Raw genomic sequence first — 16,766 nt, forward strand, 5'->3', positions numbered from 1 at the left:
TACATGTCTAGCCTTTTTCAACATATTTGCTGAATGCTACATATCTAAACCCGAACCATTTGCAGTCTCAGACTCACATGAATTTACACTGGCCATTTTGAGGATTGTAACAGTCCTCACCACCAGCACACAAACAAGCCTGTGTGCATGCCAGGCTCCACATTGAACAACGGGTGGATTGACAGAACATAGGTCAATACAAAAAGCTCCAGATTAAGTGTGGTATGCCAGAAGTGGAACATTGGGTTTTCTAGCTTTCATTTGTCACACCATTTATCATACTCCATGGGGGCCTCAGCTTCCCTGAGACCTTAGGTATACTGTGGTCTATGCATTTTGGAGCAAGGTGTACAGGTTACTGGCTGTTACTTGGGGCACATTTACTAGATATGACATGAGAGATTTTCAAGAAAGTCAACCATTCCTGAAGAGGCCAGTTTGGCCTGAAGAATGGCCTAACCATTTACTATCTCCAATCAGCTTTTCCTTCCTTAGAGGTTTTTAAGGTCAGGCTTGACAAAGCCCTGGCTGGGATGCTTTAGTTGGGTTTGGTCCTGCTTTGAGCAGGGGGTGGGACTAGATGACCTACTGAGGTCCCTTCCAACCCTGAGATTCTATGATTCTAGACTTGCCATTTCCAGATAAAGTCCACCCAGGATAACGACAAGTGGTTTGTCCTCCCCATACCCAACAGGCCAGGACCACTGCAGCTGTATGGTTATGGTGAAAAGGGGTTGATCCACAATGATCACTGGAACCTGACATGGGTTTAGGTGGTGTACAGCATTCCTTATCACATCCACAGCATGACAAATCATTGCCACAGACTTGGAATCATCTGAAAAATGGGGATGATAAGCAGTGATGGCTGGGGTGAACTCTGGCATTGACTGTTTGCTAGCCTGGGAAGTGGCCCAGGAAATGTCTTGATCTCCATTGAAGATAACCAGATTTGCTGCTTGCCGTATTTGTTCAAGCCACCTGCACTCTTCTTGCAGGGCTTGGGTAATCAGTTGGCGTTCAGTCTTGATTTCAACATTTTTGGTATTGGGTTTCTTTAAGATGAATGGAGGGACAAGTGTGTAAGACTCAGGAAGTGATGAGATAGTCTGCTTCACTGATGCTGCAGTCTCAAAGTCTGGGGTGGGAATTCCACAGACAATTGCCTCCACTTGAGTACTGGGATGTTGAAAAAGTGATATCCCCTAGTTCCATGAGAGGAGCATGTTGCCGTGGTGGAGCCTAGGATTGTGGTCTATGCTGTCTGTGGCAGGAGTAGTTAACAGACCATCATGAAGCTTTAGAGGACAGACTACATTCTCATCCTCTAAGTGTTGGCATGCACTATTTGCCATGCTGGCACAAGTGGCTGACACGCTCTCATAGGAGATGGACAATCCAAGTTTAAAGAAGGTAGCTACTAGATCACTTATTCATGGCTGTGCATGAAGTGTAAAACCAATGTAGATTGATTAAGAGAGACAAGGTTTATTGGATGAACTTCTGTTGGTGAAACAAGCTTTCCAGCTGACCCGAGGAAGAGCTCTGTGTAGCTCAAATCCTTGTTTCTCTCACCAACAGAAGTTGGTCCAATAAAATATCACCTCACCCACCATGTCTCTCTAATATCCTGGGACCAACATGGCTACAACACCACTGCATATGTAGATTGGTAGAGGCATTTATTGAACTTTGTTGTGGTACAAATTTTCTATTCCTTTGTGGCAATGGATGTTGCTGTTGTACTGCAATAGTTGTGCCAAAAATAAGGGTAGTTGGATGAATGGAAATTTGTTCTGAGTTTTAAATGTTTGGACCATCCAATATTATGGACATCAGTGCCAATAATCACTCAGGAACACATTTTAGGTAATAGGTAATAAAGGTAATAATTGGAGATATACCAGTCTCCTAGAACTGGAAGGGACCTTGAAAGGTCATCTAGTCCAGCCCCCTGCCTTCACTAGCAGGACCAATTTTTGCCCCAGATCTCTAAGTGGCCCCCTCAAGGATTGAACTCACAACCCTGGGTTTAGCAGGCCAATGCTCAAACCACTGAGCTATCCCTCCCCCCCTTGCTTGGCATCCTGCGTCAAATGATCCAGTAAACTGTTTTCAATTGAAACGTGTCCCTTTGAATAATTTTTGCTGTTTGGGACAGGTGAAGTGCTTCTTCGTCAGTCTTCCTCACGTGCTTTTCGGAGGGGACGTCCAATATTCTGATTGAAGGCAAGATGCACATCATATACTTCTGTGTGTGCTTAGAGATCTGCAATGCATGAAAGGATATGGGATTTTAGTTCTGCACTGTGAATCTGCCCAGCCAGTGTCACCTCCAGCTGTTCTAATCTAACTGTACAGAACCTTGTGAGGTCTGCTAATTTAAAGATTTCAGCCACATCTTCATTCAGCCTTGTCTCTTCAACGTATGCTATCAGTTCAACAAAGGGAATTCCATGCAACATATTCTCTGTGTTGCTTTGATTGGTTTTCTTCTCCCTTACTTTGTTGTAGAGAGACACCAAACATGTTGTATGATATATTGCCTCTTGGGCCGTTAAGTCCGCTGCATTTAGTTTTGCAAACAAGCACTGATTTTGCAGCTGAAGTACAAACTTCCAACTAGCCCGACTATCAATGCTGAGGGCAGAAACTTCATGGAGGTCTTCTGAAAGTATGTTCATTTCACAAAGGATGCCTTTTTTCCCCCGTTGGTCTCTTCAACGTGTGTATTTCCTTTTCAGTTTGAGCCACAACTTTCTCAGCTCCCCCCACCCCAGCCCTTTTAAGTTTGGTCCTGTTAAACTTCATGTAGCAAGATTTGTGCTAACATCTATTTTTTTTGTTCAAAGTGTTTTTTCAATACCATCAGCATAATCTGCATATATCTATGCATAAGAGAAATGGAAACATCTGATATTTTCTTCTAGAGTTTGATAGCCAGATCCAGCATGCTCTCTTTTTGATTCTGCTGGATTAATCAACTCTGCATCTGTCTCTTTCTGGCATAACACATACTCGCTGCAGTCAGTAGAGGCATGAGATGTCTCTGTTGATGGAGATGGCTCTCGAGCAAGCGTATATCTTTTTAACATGTTTGAAGCACTTGCAATAGCCAATAGTAATCTATTATCTTTTAGCTACTGTGTAAAGTAAATATTATCCAATCACCAAGCAGCTTTCACATAGCCAAGGTAGCATCTGAAAGAAAAAAGGGAAATGTGATTAAATTCTGCCAAGACTACATTGACAATCAAAATTAGTAAAAAAATGTGTTCACCAATTTTAAGGTCATGGGTTGAAGCAAACTCAAGAATACACCCCTTGTACGTCCAACTGTAAAACAATATTATTTGCCGATTATGACAATATTATGTTAGCTTTGGCAGCTATTTTAAGAGTTGGCAATGGCCTCATATCTGAAAATCTTTATTAGGCCATGCCCTGAGACTGTGGCAAAATTCATGCTTTTATCACAAAACCCTCAATTCCATTTTTAAAAAAACCCATAAATCTGATCGGCTAATTTAAAGACCACAAGTGATGGAGAATCCACCACATCACTAGGCGAGCTGTTTTGATGGTTAGTTACACTTGCCATTAAATTTTTTTCATTTTCATTAAATTCGAGCCATTGGCTCTTGATATGCCTTTATCTGGTATTAAAGAACCATCAGATATCTTTTCCCTGTGGAGGTATTTGCAGCTATGGCTAAATCTCTAATAAGTTAAACAGGCTCGGGTCCTTAAAGGTCTCTCACTTTAAGGTGCTATCCTCAAATCATTCTGGAAGCTCTTCTCTGAACCCTCTCTAGTTTTTCAACATCTTTTAAAAACTGTGGACAGTAGAAATGGACACAGTACTCCAGTAGTGGTCTCATTAATGCCATACACAGAGGTAATATCTCCCTATTCCTGCAAGATATTCTCTAAGTATAGCGTGAGCCCATTTTACTACAGCATCACACTGCAAGTTCATATTCAATTGGTTACCTACAATAACCCATAAGTTCTTTTCAGAGTCATAACTTCCCAGAATACAGCCCCCATCAGGTGGTGTGACCTATATTCTTTGTTCCTAGATGTAAAGCCTTGCATTTGGTTGTATTAATATGCATATTGCTCAACTTCCCTTAGCTTACCAAAAACTCCAGGTCACTCACCTGTCCAAGTAATTCTTTTTTACTACCCCACCAATCTTTGTGTCACCTGTAAACTTTATATGTTTGTATTTTTTCCAGATAATTAGGTACTGAACAGCACTTGGCTCAACAACCAATCCCACTAGTTGATAACTCTGAATTAACAACTGTTTTCAGATCTATGAGCAAGCCAGCTTTTTATCCATTTAAGATAGCTAGTTACAGCACCTGTATGGAATACTGCTTTCACACAGGCACAAGAGACACTTTAAAATAGTCATCTGTGACCAACATTAAGGTGTTATCTCAGCCATGACATGTCCTAAGCCAAACACCACACTAAATGGAAAAGGAAAAAAAGCCCAACTAAGAGGAGATATAATGAAAGGGAGTAACCCAAGTGGGCTGGAGCCACAATTCCTGCAGCAGTGAAAGCATCAAAATCTAGTTTTTTAAATAAAACAAAAAACAATCCAACTAGCTATACAACTCAACTATATACAAAAACAGCCCAAAGAGAGGAACAAAGGAGACAATGAGGACAGCTGTGATCTGAGCCTGCTACTCCATGAATGTTCAAAGGAAATCCATGATACTGCTGGACACTCCATATGGAGTGTGTCATTGTGCGTAACCATCTAGATATTTTAGTTTATATAAACAAACCAACTCCACCTCCCAAAAAACCCCAACCCTCTCTCTTACTAAAGATCTGACCCTGAAGCCATGACTGAGCTAACACTCCCTTTGAAATTAATGAGAGTTTTGCCTACTAAAGGACTGCAGAATTGGGACACAAGTTCTTGTGGCACCTGAGTATAATACAGCAAGTTTAATTATCATCTCTGCTTCAGACTTGCTCCATTCCTGGTTTCCGTGTGTGTAACAATCTGGTATTTTAGCAGGCTTATCAATTTAACAGCGACTACCAGACTTTGATTGTATCTTTTAATTTTTTGTTAAAAATGTCATAAGACACAATGAATACAAGTACTGCAGTTACATCAATACAAAAAAAGCAATACAAATTAAGCAGCTGAATACAAAAATACATTGAAATACATGAACACCAAAATGTAAGCTATCGCACTAATTCAGAATTGTGTATGCATGAAAAATTAAATAAACTTTTTTGTATTAGACAACTTAGGTATTCTCCACTTTAACAGTAATGTTCTTCTAGTTATGTACTTCACAATTTCTTCTATATACAGTATAGAATAAAATACTTTAAAAAGATATGACATTTTAACTCCTCAATATGTGATAGGTATCTTTTACACTAAGAATATTGACTGCATGAATAAAAACAATGCCTTACATCAACTGCTCTGAAAAGGAGGATCAACATTTTCCTTTTACTTCATTTATGTATATTTCAGTTAGTAGGTTTGGCTTGATAAGTAAGACAATTCTTGTCTGAGTCTCTCTCACAGTAATGTACATCATATTGCTTGAATCTATACAATCATACAAAAGTGGCAATCATAATATCTAAATGTTGATTATGAAAGAGACAGCTTACACATATACAGGTCTTCTGAGCTGAATTCTTAATGACTTATTTACAATGAAAGTGCTTTTATCAGATCTAACATGATAGAGGGTCTTTTCTACATGTCAATTATTAGTCTCCCTGAAATTGGAAAAGTATTATATAGAAAATACTGTGCAAACACTATAGCATACTGTGAAACTGCATGTGGTTCTGAGATTAGCAGCTGAAAAGTGTTGATAATTATAATTTAAAAATAAATAACGCAAATAGGTAAACCAGTTACAAAACAGCAGAAAACTGCAATATTCACAACTGTAAAAAGACTTAATAAAGCAATTGCTAACAAAATGGTGAAGCAGTTGGATCAAAAGTCTTGAAAACATCTTTTAGTGACTTATCATCAGATTCCCCACTTGGATCGTTATCTTGCATTTGATTTACCTGTCCAGGCTGTCTAACTTGCCTTGGATCACTGTACTGTGGTCTGATCAATCCTGATAAAGCTTGGATAGGAAGATTATGCACTGCTGGTGCAGTACTGGAGTGCTTAGCCTGAGATTTATTGATGCTATTTGCTTTTTCTAAATTGGCCTCTGCTGATCCTTCTGTATTTTTATCCATATTTGGGACAGACTTCTGTGGCAACGTGTCTTCTGACAGAGTAGATTCATTTTTGCTAGTATTTTTCAAAATACTTTTTTTCTGGTTCTCTCCATTCTCTCCTGAATTAACTGGCACTGGGTCTAAGGAAGATGAACTGTGGTCTCTTGGATCATACAAACTAATACCACTAAGTATTGAGCTTGGAGTTCCCAGTCTAACAGCCGTTGATGACAGTTTGGGTGCATAAGGAGGCAGAATGTCTGGGTCAGATTTACATATTACAGCTTCTGAGGGCTGGGATGAACCAATACCAGATCTGGTTAGACGGGGGTCAAATTTTGGAGGATGAGAATCCTTTGTGATTCCATGGTGAGTATCTGTACTAGACAGTCTGTGGAGTCTGGGATCAACATTTTTTTGTAAGCGAGGATCTCCTAATTTGCTTGAACTACTGGCATGCAAATCTGCAGACTGATCCAAAGAGCCACTTCTGCTTGTTATATTATTTTTTGCTTTTGCTGCCAGTCTTGGGTCAGCTGGCATTGCATTTGGAAGGGGATCACTTTTTAAATTACGTAATTTATTAAGCCTCTGGTCAGCTATAAGTGGAGGAAGAGGTAAATTAATTGAAGACACCGGGTCAGGTTTAGGCAAGGGTATTGGAAGTAGATCTTCAGGAGCCCATACAATATGTTTAGCAAAGTTTGGTTTGGTCAGGATAATATCCATTTTAATGTGGCTAAACTGTCGAAGCTGAGATCTTGGATCCCTTAATGTTACACCAGGTAAAGGTTCCAAAGGTATTAGAAAAGCTCTCTCTCTCAATTCTCGTTCTGCATCCTCTTCATCATCATCCATTCCTTTTTGCTTGACCTTAACTCCAGTGGGTGTATGATGTAAATCTAACTTTGTTCCACCAACAGAAGAACTTGCAAGACCACTTTCATTAACCTTTAACATTCTGGGATCCCGTGCAAGCCTTGGGTCAAAAGATGACGACTCTGTAGGTTTCCTAGTATTTGATCTAGGAGTGGATCTCAGTCTCGGATCAACAGCCTGGTTTCCTGTACATTTCTCTTTAGCAAGTCTTGGGTCAGTAGGAACAATGACCATATGTTGTTCTGTGGAATGTTGTTGCCGATTCCTAATATTCTCTGTTTGTTTCTTTAAGGTTTTTAATATAGATTTAACACTGCTTCCCTCTTCCTCTTCACTACTGGAGTACCAGTTTACGTTATCATCTGAAAGAAAACAAAGATTAGTCAAACAAATGATCACTGGAGATTCAACAGACTTTGAACTAAGTATAATTTCTTAATAACTGGCTTTTGTCTGATGTTAAGACTTAGCAAAATAAGGTCATAGCAACTATAAATTAGGATCACAGAAATCAGCTAGTGTAAGTAAGCAAAATAAAATCTAGTTATAACAACTTAAGAATAAACACTCCTGCTGGTTTCTCTTCTTTTGTATACCTCTTCCAATATTTTTGTGTCAGAAAATAACTATTCCTGTCAACAATTCTGTTTAACTTAAACTTCATAAAAAATGTATTTTTAAACACATGACTCTTGATGTAAGTGACCTTTATTGTTGGTTGAGGGGGGAAAGACACGGCTTGCTGCTGTCTTAAATGGTTAAGGTGGAAATGCTGAACTGCTACTCTATCCCCCTTTCATATTTGAAACCCAAAATGTAAGGGATTCAGGGAGAAATCAGGTTCCAGAAAGGGAGATAAGGGAAGGTATTTAAACAATATTAGATTATTGAGAACAAATTATCAACCACTACTGCAGTTAGTGGGAAGCCCTGTAATTGTAGTATCATCTCCCAGCCCATCAACATCACCTCAGTCATGTCTAGCATAAGTTTCAACCAACTCCCTTTCAATCCATGCCCCAGTCTCACCCGGACACTGAATAAGATCACTGACTGTTTTGGACCGGTCAGATGAAAAGACGACAAAGCTGAGTGGCATCTATATACTGAAAACACCACAGCTCATGTTCCCTTACTAGCCCTTATAGCTCCCTACAAATATTAAATAATAGATGTTACAATATGGAATCCAGAGGACTCCATGTGTAAGCACCTTAAGAGAGGAGGAGCAGTTTCCTACTACTACCACCACTTTCTGAGGATGCTCTACAAGGAAAGAACTGAGTCACTCTAAAGCAGCTTGTTTGCCACTACTCTGATTTGAAGGTGAGTCAGCAACACCTCATGATCAACAGCACTGAAGACAGCCGATAGATTTAATAATGCCAGCATGAACACTATCTTCATCCATTGCCAGGAAGAGATAATCTACCAATGCAGTCTATGTCCCAGACCCAGGATCATACCCAGATTATCATGGAGGTCTGAGATCACTAGATGATACTACAAGAGTTGTCTTGCCACAGCCTTTTTGATAATCTTGAACAAAACTGGAAGACAGGACACAGGGTGATAGCTGGCCAGTTGTCAGCATCTGCCAATGATTTCCTGGGCAGTGGCAGTACTGATCCTTCTTTAACAGAAACCGGTAATCTGTCCTTCCTTCAAGGAAGCAATAGAGTCATAGAGTTTAGGGCCATAAGGGACCACCAGATCATCTAGTCTGATCTGCTGTAGGTCACAGGCCACCAACACCACTCAGTATCTACACACTAAACCCAACAACTGAAACTGGATCAAAATATTACAGCCCAGAGGAGACTAGACTGCAGAGAGAACAGGAATGCCTGAGGTGCACCAATTCCCACGGCACCTGCAATGGCAGGGAAATGATTAAGTGAGCCACACCCAGATAATTTCTGTCAAGTGACCAGCACCAACACTCTGAAGCAGAAAATGAAAAAAACCCAAGATCGCAGTCCATCCGATCTGGGGGTAAATACCTTCCTGACACCACATATGGCAATCAGTTAGGCCCTGAGCAAGTGAGCAAGAACCAACCAGTCAAGCACCTGAATGCTTGGTGTCACCTCAGAGCACTGGCCCACACCGTCCAGTGTCCCATCTCCAACTGCAGCCATCTCTGATGCTTCTGAGGAAGGAGACCAACCCTCCCCCACCCTGAATATACTGGGAGGGGGAACCCCTTCCTGACAACTGCAGATTGCTGGTTGAAGCCCTGATGCATGAGCTTTTAGGAACACAAGACATGAACCAAGAGTGAGCCCCAGGGCTGCTAAGCTCTGCCCCTCAACATCACAAGCAACCACGTCATACAACTGCACTCATAAATTTGTGCAGATCGCTCTTAAAATTGATTAAGCTGTTTGCCCCTGCAACTCCTTTTGGGAGGCTATTCAATAACCTTCTTCTAATTTCCAGCTCCAATTTGTACCCATTTGTTCTTGTGCTAGCACTGTCCTTTAGCTTAAATAGCTCTTCTCTCTCCCTGATGCATGCCCCCTAATGTATTTATAGACAGCAATCATATCCCCTTCTCAGATTTCTTTTTGCTAGGCTAAACAAGCCAAGCCCTTTCAGGGTATGTCTACTCTGCAGATGAAAACTCGTGGCTGGCCCATGCCAGATGACTTGGGCTCACGGGGCTCAGGCTGTGGGACAGTTTCACTGCAGTGTAGACTTCCGAGTTCAGGCCTCAGCCCAAGCTCTGGGACCCGGTGAGGTGGGAGGGTCCCAGAGCTTTGGCTGCAAGCCTGAGCCTGGAAGTCTACACTGCAATGAAACAGACCCACAGCTCGAGCCCCGCAAGCTGAGTAAGCTGGCATGGGCCAGCTGCGGGTTTTTAATTGCAGTGTACACATACCCTCAGTCTCCTAAGACTGGCCATCCATTCCCCAGCATGTAGCTGAAATTCTTATTATTAGACCCTACGTGCATGACCTTGAACTTTGTACTATTGAATTTCATCCCATTTCTGTTGCTCCAGTCGTCAAGGTCATCCAGACCTTCCGTATAATATTCTGATCCTCCTTCTGTATTGAGGATGGCTCCCAAAATTGTACCAGCAGCACACTTCATTAGCACAGTTGTACTTCTGTCCCATGGTTATTAATAAAAATAACTAATAAGACTGGTACCAAGACTAATACAATAGAACATCAGTTGTGAACTGACTGGTCAACCACATACCTAATTGGGAACCAGAAGTATGCCATCAGGCAGCAACAGAGACAACAACAACAAAAATGCGTTAAACGTAAATTACTAAATAAAGGGAAAGTTTAAAAAGAGATTTGACAAGGTGCTTGTTTCATTTACATTAAAAGGGTTAAAAGCAGTATTTTTCTTCTGCATAGTAAAGTTTCAAATAGTATTATGTCAACATTCAGTTATAAACTTTTGCAACGAATAACTATAATTTGTTCAGAGTTATCAACATTTCAGAGTTACGAATAACCTCCATTCCCAAGGTTTTCCTAGCTCTGAGGTTCTACTGTATTAAAGAACCCACAGAAAAACTAAAGAACAGGTTAGGAAAAGAAGCAAGGAGTAAGTTATTCAGTTGAAATTAAAGTAGGAACTCATATAGGCCTAGTGTAATTAATGGAAATAGTGACAAAATAAAAATGGGAATATTATACCGACATAATGTAAAAGAACATTTTTGTTTAGAATGTAACAGTCAACATTACCTTCTTCCTTGCTCATTGCCCTCTGAGACTGACTGCTGATTGGTTCTCCATCTTCTTGCTGTTTTTGACTAAGTCTTACAAAAAGGGCTTTCTGCATTGCTGGAAGAAAATCCGGTACATTAATAGCAGGTTTATGGCCTGTTTTACTGACACGATCTGACTCATTTCCACTCTTATGTGAATCTTGAACAATGAGGTGAGCCTGATGATCAGTAAATTCTCCATGCCATGTTCCATCTGTATATACAATATTAAAAAAGAATCAGCTAATTTACTGCTAACAAATAGCCAGAGAAGACTTTACAAGGCAATATTAATTGAAATAAATTTGAGAATATTTATAAATCCCACCATATAAAGGTTAATCTTTCAACTATTTCATATTGAAACAGGCTGAAACGTGACAAACTGCAAAATCAGCTGATATTTTCCCCAATCGAAAAAACCTGTTTACTTTATTTGCAAAAAATAATAATGAATTGTAACAAATCTTACAATTCTCAAGCTTTCAGATGACTTTTCACCAATTTGCACACATATAACGTACTAAAATAAAACTATAAAATGATACTCTCCCCTTGGCTAGAACACCAGTAAGAAAGGGTTTTATCAAATCTAATGTGAATAGAACTGTTTTTTAAAGGGACTATCTGCATCTACAAACAGAAAGAAATGTTACATTAAAAATATTTTAAAATTGCAAAGATGAGTACTCAAAAAGTTAGGAAACATCAGAATTAAGGCTAGCACTGCAACTTTAATTATTATGATAGAAAAAAACTGTAACATTAAATTCTATAAATTTTGAGAGGTGGACAGAGCTTCTCTACAGCTTTGATAAATCAGGAAGATTGAGGGTGAGAAGCCAGATTTTACTAGACAATACCGGAAAGTTTAACAAAACATCAATATTGGAACCACAAGGTGCTGAGGCAGTCACTCAAATACATTAAACAGAAAAAGCAGATCTTAACTGAGGCAGTGTTTGCATTAAGACTATGAGTAAAATTAAAAGAGTGGTATTTAGGCTCCTTGTGTCTAGTCAATTGAAAATGAGGCTCCTGAACATCTTCCAAATAGGAGGGTTTTAGGATGACTTCTTGGTCTGAAGGAGAACAAGGACAACCACCAGCTGTTCAGGATAAACAAGTTCTCAAAGATTCATCTAGTTTCAGGTTAAAAGTTAGACTTTACCTTGATCTTAGCAGAGAAAGTGAGGTTACTTATCTGTAACAGGAGATTCCTCGAGACATGTGCTCCCTATCTGTATTCTACATGTGGGTACGCATACACACCATACACCCAAAATCAGAGATTTCTAGCAAGTAGTATCCATTGACCTGCACGTGCACAGTTGTTCACCCTCCTTGTCCCTCTAATATCATTTGGACCAACATAGCTACAACTACACTGCGTACGGTGAGTACAGAACGAAGAGCTTAAGGAGTCAGAGGGAAGAAAACTGACTGGCTTGTTTAGCCTTATGCATTAGAATTCTTGAAAATGCTAAATTTACAAGTACTAGTCCTAGTGTCTTTACTTCAGTCAGCGCTATAGAATGGCTCTCTGCTAGATTTTTTCTCTTTTTTGAAAGTTCTAGAATAGCTTTTTTCTTTTTTAAAAGAAGGTTGTTTCACAATATTCTTTAAAGATACATCTCAAACAGGCTACTTTTTCTAAAATTTCTTTTGATTCTTCTAGAGGTGCAGTAATACTTCAGAAAACAGAAACATGTCTCACCAAGGAACAAAAACAATTTTGAACACAAACTTACCTCCTGTGTTATTAGTTGGCTGAAAGCTATGTACAGCTTGATGTGAATAGTAATTGTCATAGAAATCAGCTGGGTTCTGAATAGATTCATAATTGATATTCTGCTGTCGTTCACCAGGAATCTGCTGATACAGTGGGCCTGGTGGGCAATGATTCTCTCTGGGTATATTCATCATATGTCCTTGAACTCCTGGAGTGTTGTATGGTGCACCAATGCCTGGAGGTGTTAAAGGTGGACCAGCTTGTGCTTGAATTGGTATGCCAGTTTGACCCTGTGGTCCTAAAAAGCCTGGTGGAACAGGTTGCAAAGGAGGGCTGTGTGGCATTGCTGGACCTTGGGGTCCTGTACATTGGTGATGCCCAGGAGAACCTGGGTGCATTACCGGTCCATTATGTCCTTGTGGTATGCTGGGACCAGGCCCTGGACTTGACCCTGGATTATACATATGCTGAGGATGTGGGTCATTTCCCTGAAATTGTGGTCTTGGTGGTGATGTGCTGTTATAGAACGTTGGTGGCCTGTAGGTAGAAAACTGACAAGTAAAGAACAAGCACATATACATGCTACACAAAACCAGACTGCAGTACATATCATTTATACATTTTAAAAAGGCAACATTTTTAAAAATACACTTTCCTCTCCTTGCCATACCTTTCTAGAAGTTTGGAATGACATCTCTCTTCCGCAACATTTTACCCTGTCCCTATGATAAACAACAAAGAATCCTGTGGCACCTTATAGACTAACAGACGTTTTGCAGCATGAGCTTTCGTGGGTGAATACCCACTTCTTCAGATGCAAGACATCTGAAGAAGTGGGTATTCACCCACGAAAGCTCATGCTGCAAAACGTCTGTTAGTCTATAAGGTGCCACAGGATTCTTTGTTGCTTTTACAGAACCAGACTAACACGGCTACCCCTCTGATATATGATAAACAAGTCACTGCTTTACTAAGTATGATGTGGAACGGAATGATTGGCTTTACGTCAGAGAAAGAACAGGAAGCAGCAAAAAATTGGATTGAAAGTAAATCAGAGAAAACCAAGATGATAAATGTAGGAAACTAGACAACGCATGCAAACGTGTAAATGGATGGAAAAGAAATTGAACAGGTAGAAGAGTTGTGCTCTCTGGGGAACATGACGACACCTGAAAGTAGCTGCAATAAAGATATCCACATGAGATGAGGAAGAGCAAATATCACTTTTGGAAGGATGAACATCTGGTCAACAGAGATCTCCACACCAAACTAAAGGTCAGATTATATCATGCAATTGTATTAAGCACGCTCGTGTACAGAGCGGAGACTTGGCTGATGACAGTAGCTAACAAAAAGAGATTAGAGGAGGCTGATAAGAGATGGCTGAGGAAAACATTACATATTTCAGGGAAAGACAAAATAACAAATGCAAGACTGTGGGAGCTGACAGAGCAGAACATGTTAGAAAATATCAAAGAAAGCAAGCTCATGTGACTGGGACATGTAAACAGTATGGAGGGTGGGAGACATGCTAAACAAACACTGAATTGGGTATCTGAAGAAGGAAAGAGAAAGCTAGAAAGGCCAAGGAAGAACAGGAAGAAGACAGTAAACAAAGGATATTGACTGCGCTAGCATCATCTGAGACAACGTATCCAACTCGCTAGTGACCATAATCAGTGGAGGAACTGGACTACCTGATGTGTCAGCTGTACAGGAGAAACTAAGGTCTAAGGTAAACACTGCACTTAATACTGCAAGATATCTTCTGTTCACTTTAACCTGCACGAATATCACTGATGTGTGGATGTGAACAGCACTAGGAACTGTATTTTCTTAGTCGAGTGGTTCTTCAGACCACCAGGGAATGATTACAGTTTTTCCATACTGTAATGGTTTCCCTTTCCATTTTTCCCCTGAAGAAGAGCGCTGTGTAGCTTGGAAGCTTGTCTCTTTCACCAACAAAAGTTGGTTCAATATAAGATATTACCGCACCCACCATGTCTCTCTAATATCCTGGGACCAACATGGATAGAAAAACACTGCAACAACACTTTTTCACCTAAAACGAGTGGGGGAGTTAGAAAAATGCTGTTTAGATTCCAAATGTCCTTGGGGAAATCTGTTCAAATCTTTTTGGTGCCAAGTAGATATGAGGTTGACAGGGGCAAACTAATTCTTATAGTAAACATCTGTCCACATTACAAACACATCACATTGTGTGCCACAAATCCATCACAAATAGCAATCTTGAGTAGCCCAAGAGTGGAGCAGCAGAATAGTTTTTGCAGTCAACAGCAAGGTGTATTGGCAGAACTGTGTGTGTAAGTTTGCACAACACCTGACCAAATTACCAGTTTAAAACATCCCAAGACCAACAAAGACCTGAACTCAAAGAGTTGAAGAATCCAACTCAACAGGACCAGATAAAACTTCGTATCTAACAATTAGGTCTAAATTTTATGGGAGGTGGCTAGGTAAGAGGAACAGCTCAGGTAAAGGCAGTGACATCTGGCAGAGCTGAAATAGCAACAACGAAGATCCTGCACAGAGTTTCATCAGGGAGTTCCTTCACTGACTGAAGTCAAGAAAGAGCTGACTATCAGGGAGACTAGAGGGAGATGGAGGTTTGTTCACCATGCAAAGGAAGGTGGGTTCATAGTCATTCAGAGGACTGGAAAAACAGAGTGAAGGAAGTGAATTCCTTGCCTGTTTCTTCTGGCAAGGTCAAGACCCAGGAGTAGTAATCCTGTGTACAGGGAATTAGATACACAAAATATACTATAATTATGATAGCAAATAGTGGAAATTTCCCCCCTCCCCCCAGATAGATAGCAAATTCTGGAAATCCTCAAGGCTATCAATTTCTTCTAAAAATGTGGTGTGGTCCATTTCTCAAATGTTTATAAAGCCATTTTTCATTCTAAAACCTACTTTTTTCCAATCTTGTGTGCTAAATCCACAGTAGGTTTCACAACTATCTCAAACAGTGATGGAATTTTCTTGAATTCACCAGAAGGATCTTGAAAATTTTCTGTATCCGACTCAGAAAATGAAAATTGCTCAGGTGGAGTTGGCAGAAGTCCAACTCCTGGAGGTGGCTTAGGAAGAGGAACTATGCCACGCTTTCTGAGTTCCTCCAGTTCTTTTTCATCTTCATTTTGTGGCTCCTCTTCAGTATTCAAAACCTAAAACAAAGCAATGCAGTGAAAGTTTTTATTATACTAAATTTGCACTGAACTTAACATTTCATTGTAGCACTTCATTTTATATTTTAAAGTAATTAAACTGCTCTGTAATAGCATGTCTATTATATATTGCCTGCCATTAACATCGAACTCAGAAGAATTCTAAATCCCCCCTTAAAATTTCTTCTAGGTCAGCCAGGAATTAAACTATTTCTGCAATATGGAACATACACTTTTAGGAGGTCCATGTCCCTTGATCAGTAACTTCAGATGATGGAAAGCAGTAACATGTTCTAAAATACATATAATATATTTCATGCCATATGAGTATATATTTAAAAATGGAGAGAATAAGGAAGTTGTCAAAGAGGTGGTAAAGAAGAGTGAAAGAGTAGAGCAGAAAAAATAATGGATGAAGAGGAGGAGAGAGGTGAAAAAAATGAAGGAGGAAAAAGAGAGAAGGAAAAAAGAATTCATTGTGTAGCATGTGATCACAGAGCCAAACTTCAGGGCTGAGATTTTCTCAGGGAGCTAGGATGTTAAACATCACTGGGAGATAGGTACCTATCTCCTTTAGACCCCTTGAAAGATCCCAGCCTATATTTATTCCATTTGACTACCTTGCCACTCAGAAATAATTTTCACTTACTGTGCCAGTATATGCATTACTCACCTTATCTAGCAGTTCTTTTGTTTCTTTAGTTAATGGAGCATGAGAAAACTTGCACTTATCCCCTTGGTAACATTTTGCTCCTGTATGATAGAACTTGCAAGGAAATTCATGTAGCAGCAAAAATATTAAGGACTCTAACAGGTAGCAACATTTAATTTGCAAAGTAATTTTCAGTGAGATTTCCACTGCTCCTAAACACTTACCATTTCCAGAATAATATTTTAAGCATTATGGCAAGACTAACAAGCAATTCACTGTTTAATCCCATTTGACACTGCTAGACTGATTATATGCATTTAATCTGCTCCTCCCAAA

General features: G+C 39.8%; 1 protein-coding gene across 2 annotated transcripts in view; it reads right to left on the reverse strand.

Moving 5' to 3' along the window:
* Positions 1 to 5,090: 5,090 nt before the first annotated feature.
* ZC3H6 (zinc finger CCCH-type containing 6) overlaps positions 5,091 to 16,766 on the reverse strand; it is a 67,124-nt gene continuing 55,448 nt past the window's right edge. For both annotated transcript variants that reach the window (XM_045009593.1, XM_045009594.1), the window contains exons 8-12: positions 16,452 to 16,561; positions 15,525 to 15,778; positions 12,610 to 13,127; positions 10,836 to 11,072; positions 5,091 to 7,484 (exon numbers count right to left, since the gene is read on the reverse strand). In XM_045009593.1, the coding sequence (XP_044865528.1) occupies positions 5,980 to 7,484; positions 10,836 to 11,072; positions 12,610 to 13,127; positions 15,525 to 15,778; positions 16,452 to 16,561 (2,624 nt within the window). In that variant the 3' untranslated portion in view covers positions 5,091 to 5,979. The remainder of the gene's footprint in view (positions 7,485 to 10,835; positions 11,073 to 12,609; positions 13,128 to 15,524; positions 15,779 to 16,451; positions 16,562 to 16,766) is intronic.

Source organism: Mauremys mutica, chromosome 3, assembly GCF_020497125.1.
Source record: "Mauremys mutica isolate MM-2020 ecotype Southern chromosome 3, ASM2049712v1, whole genome shotgun sequence".
NCBI lineage: Eukaryota > Metazoa > Chordata > Testudines > Geoemydidae > Mauremys > Mauremys mutica.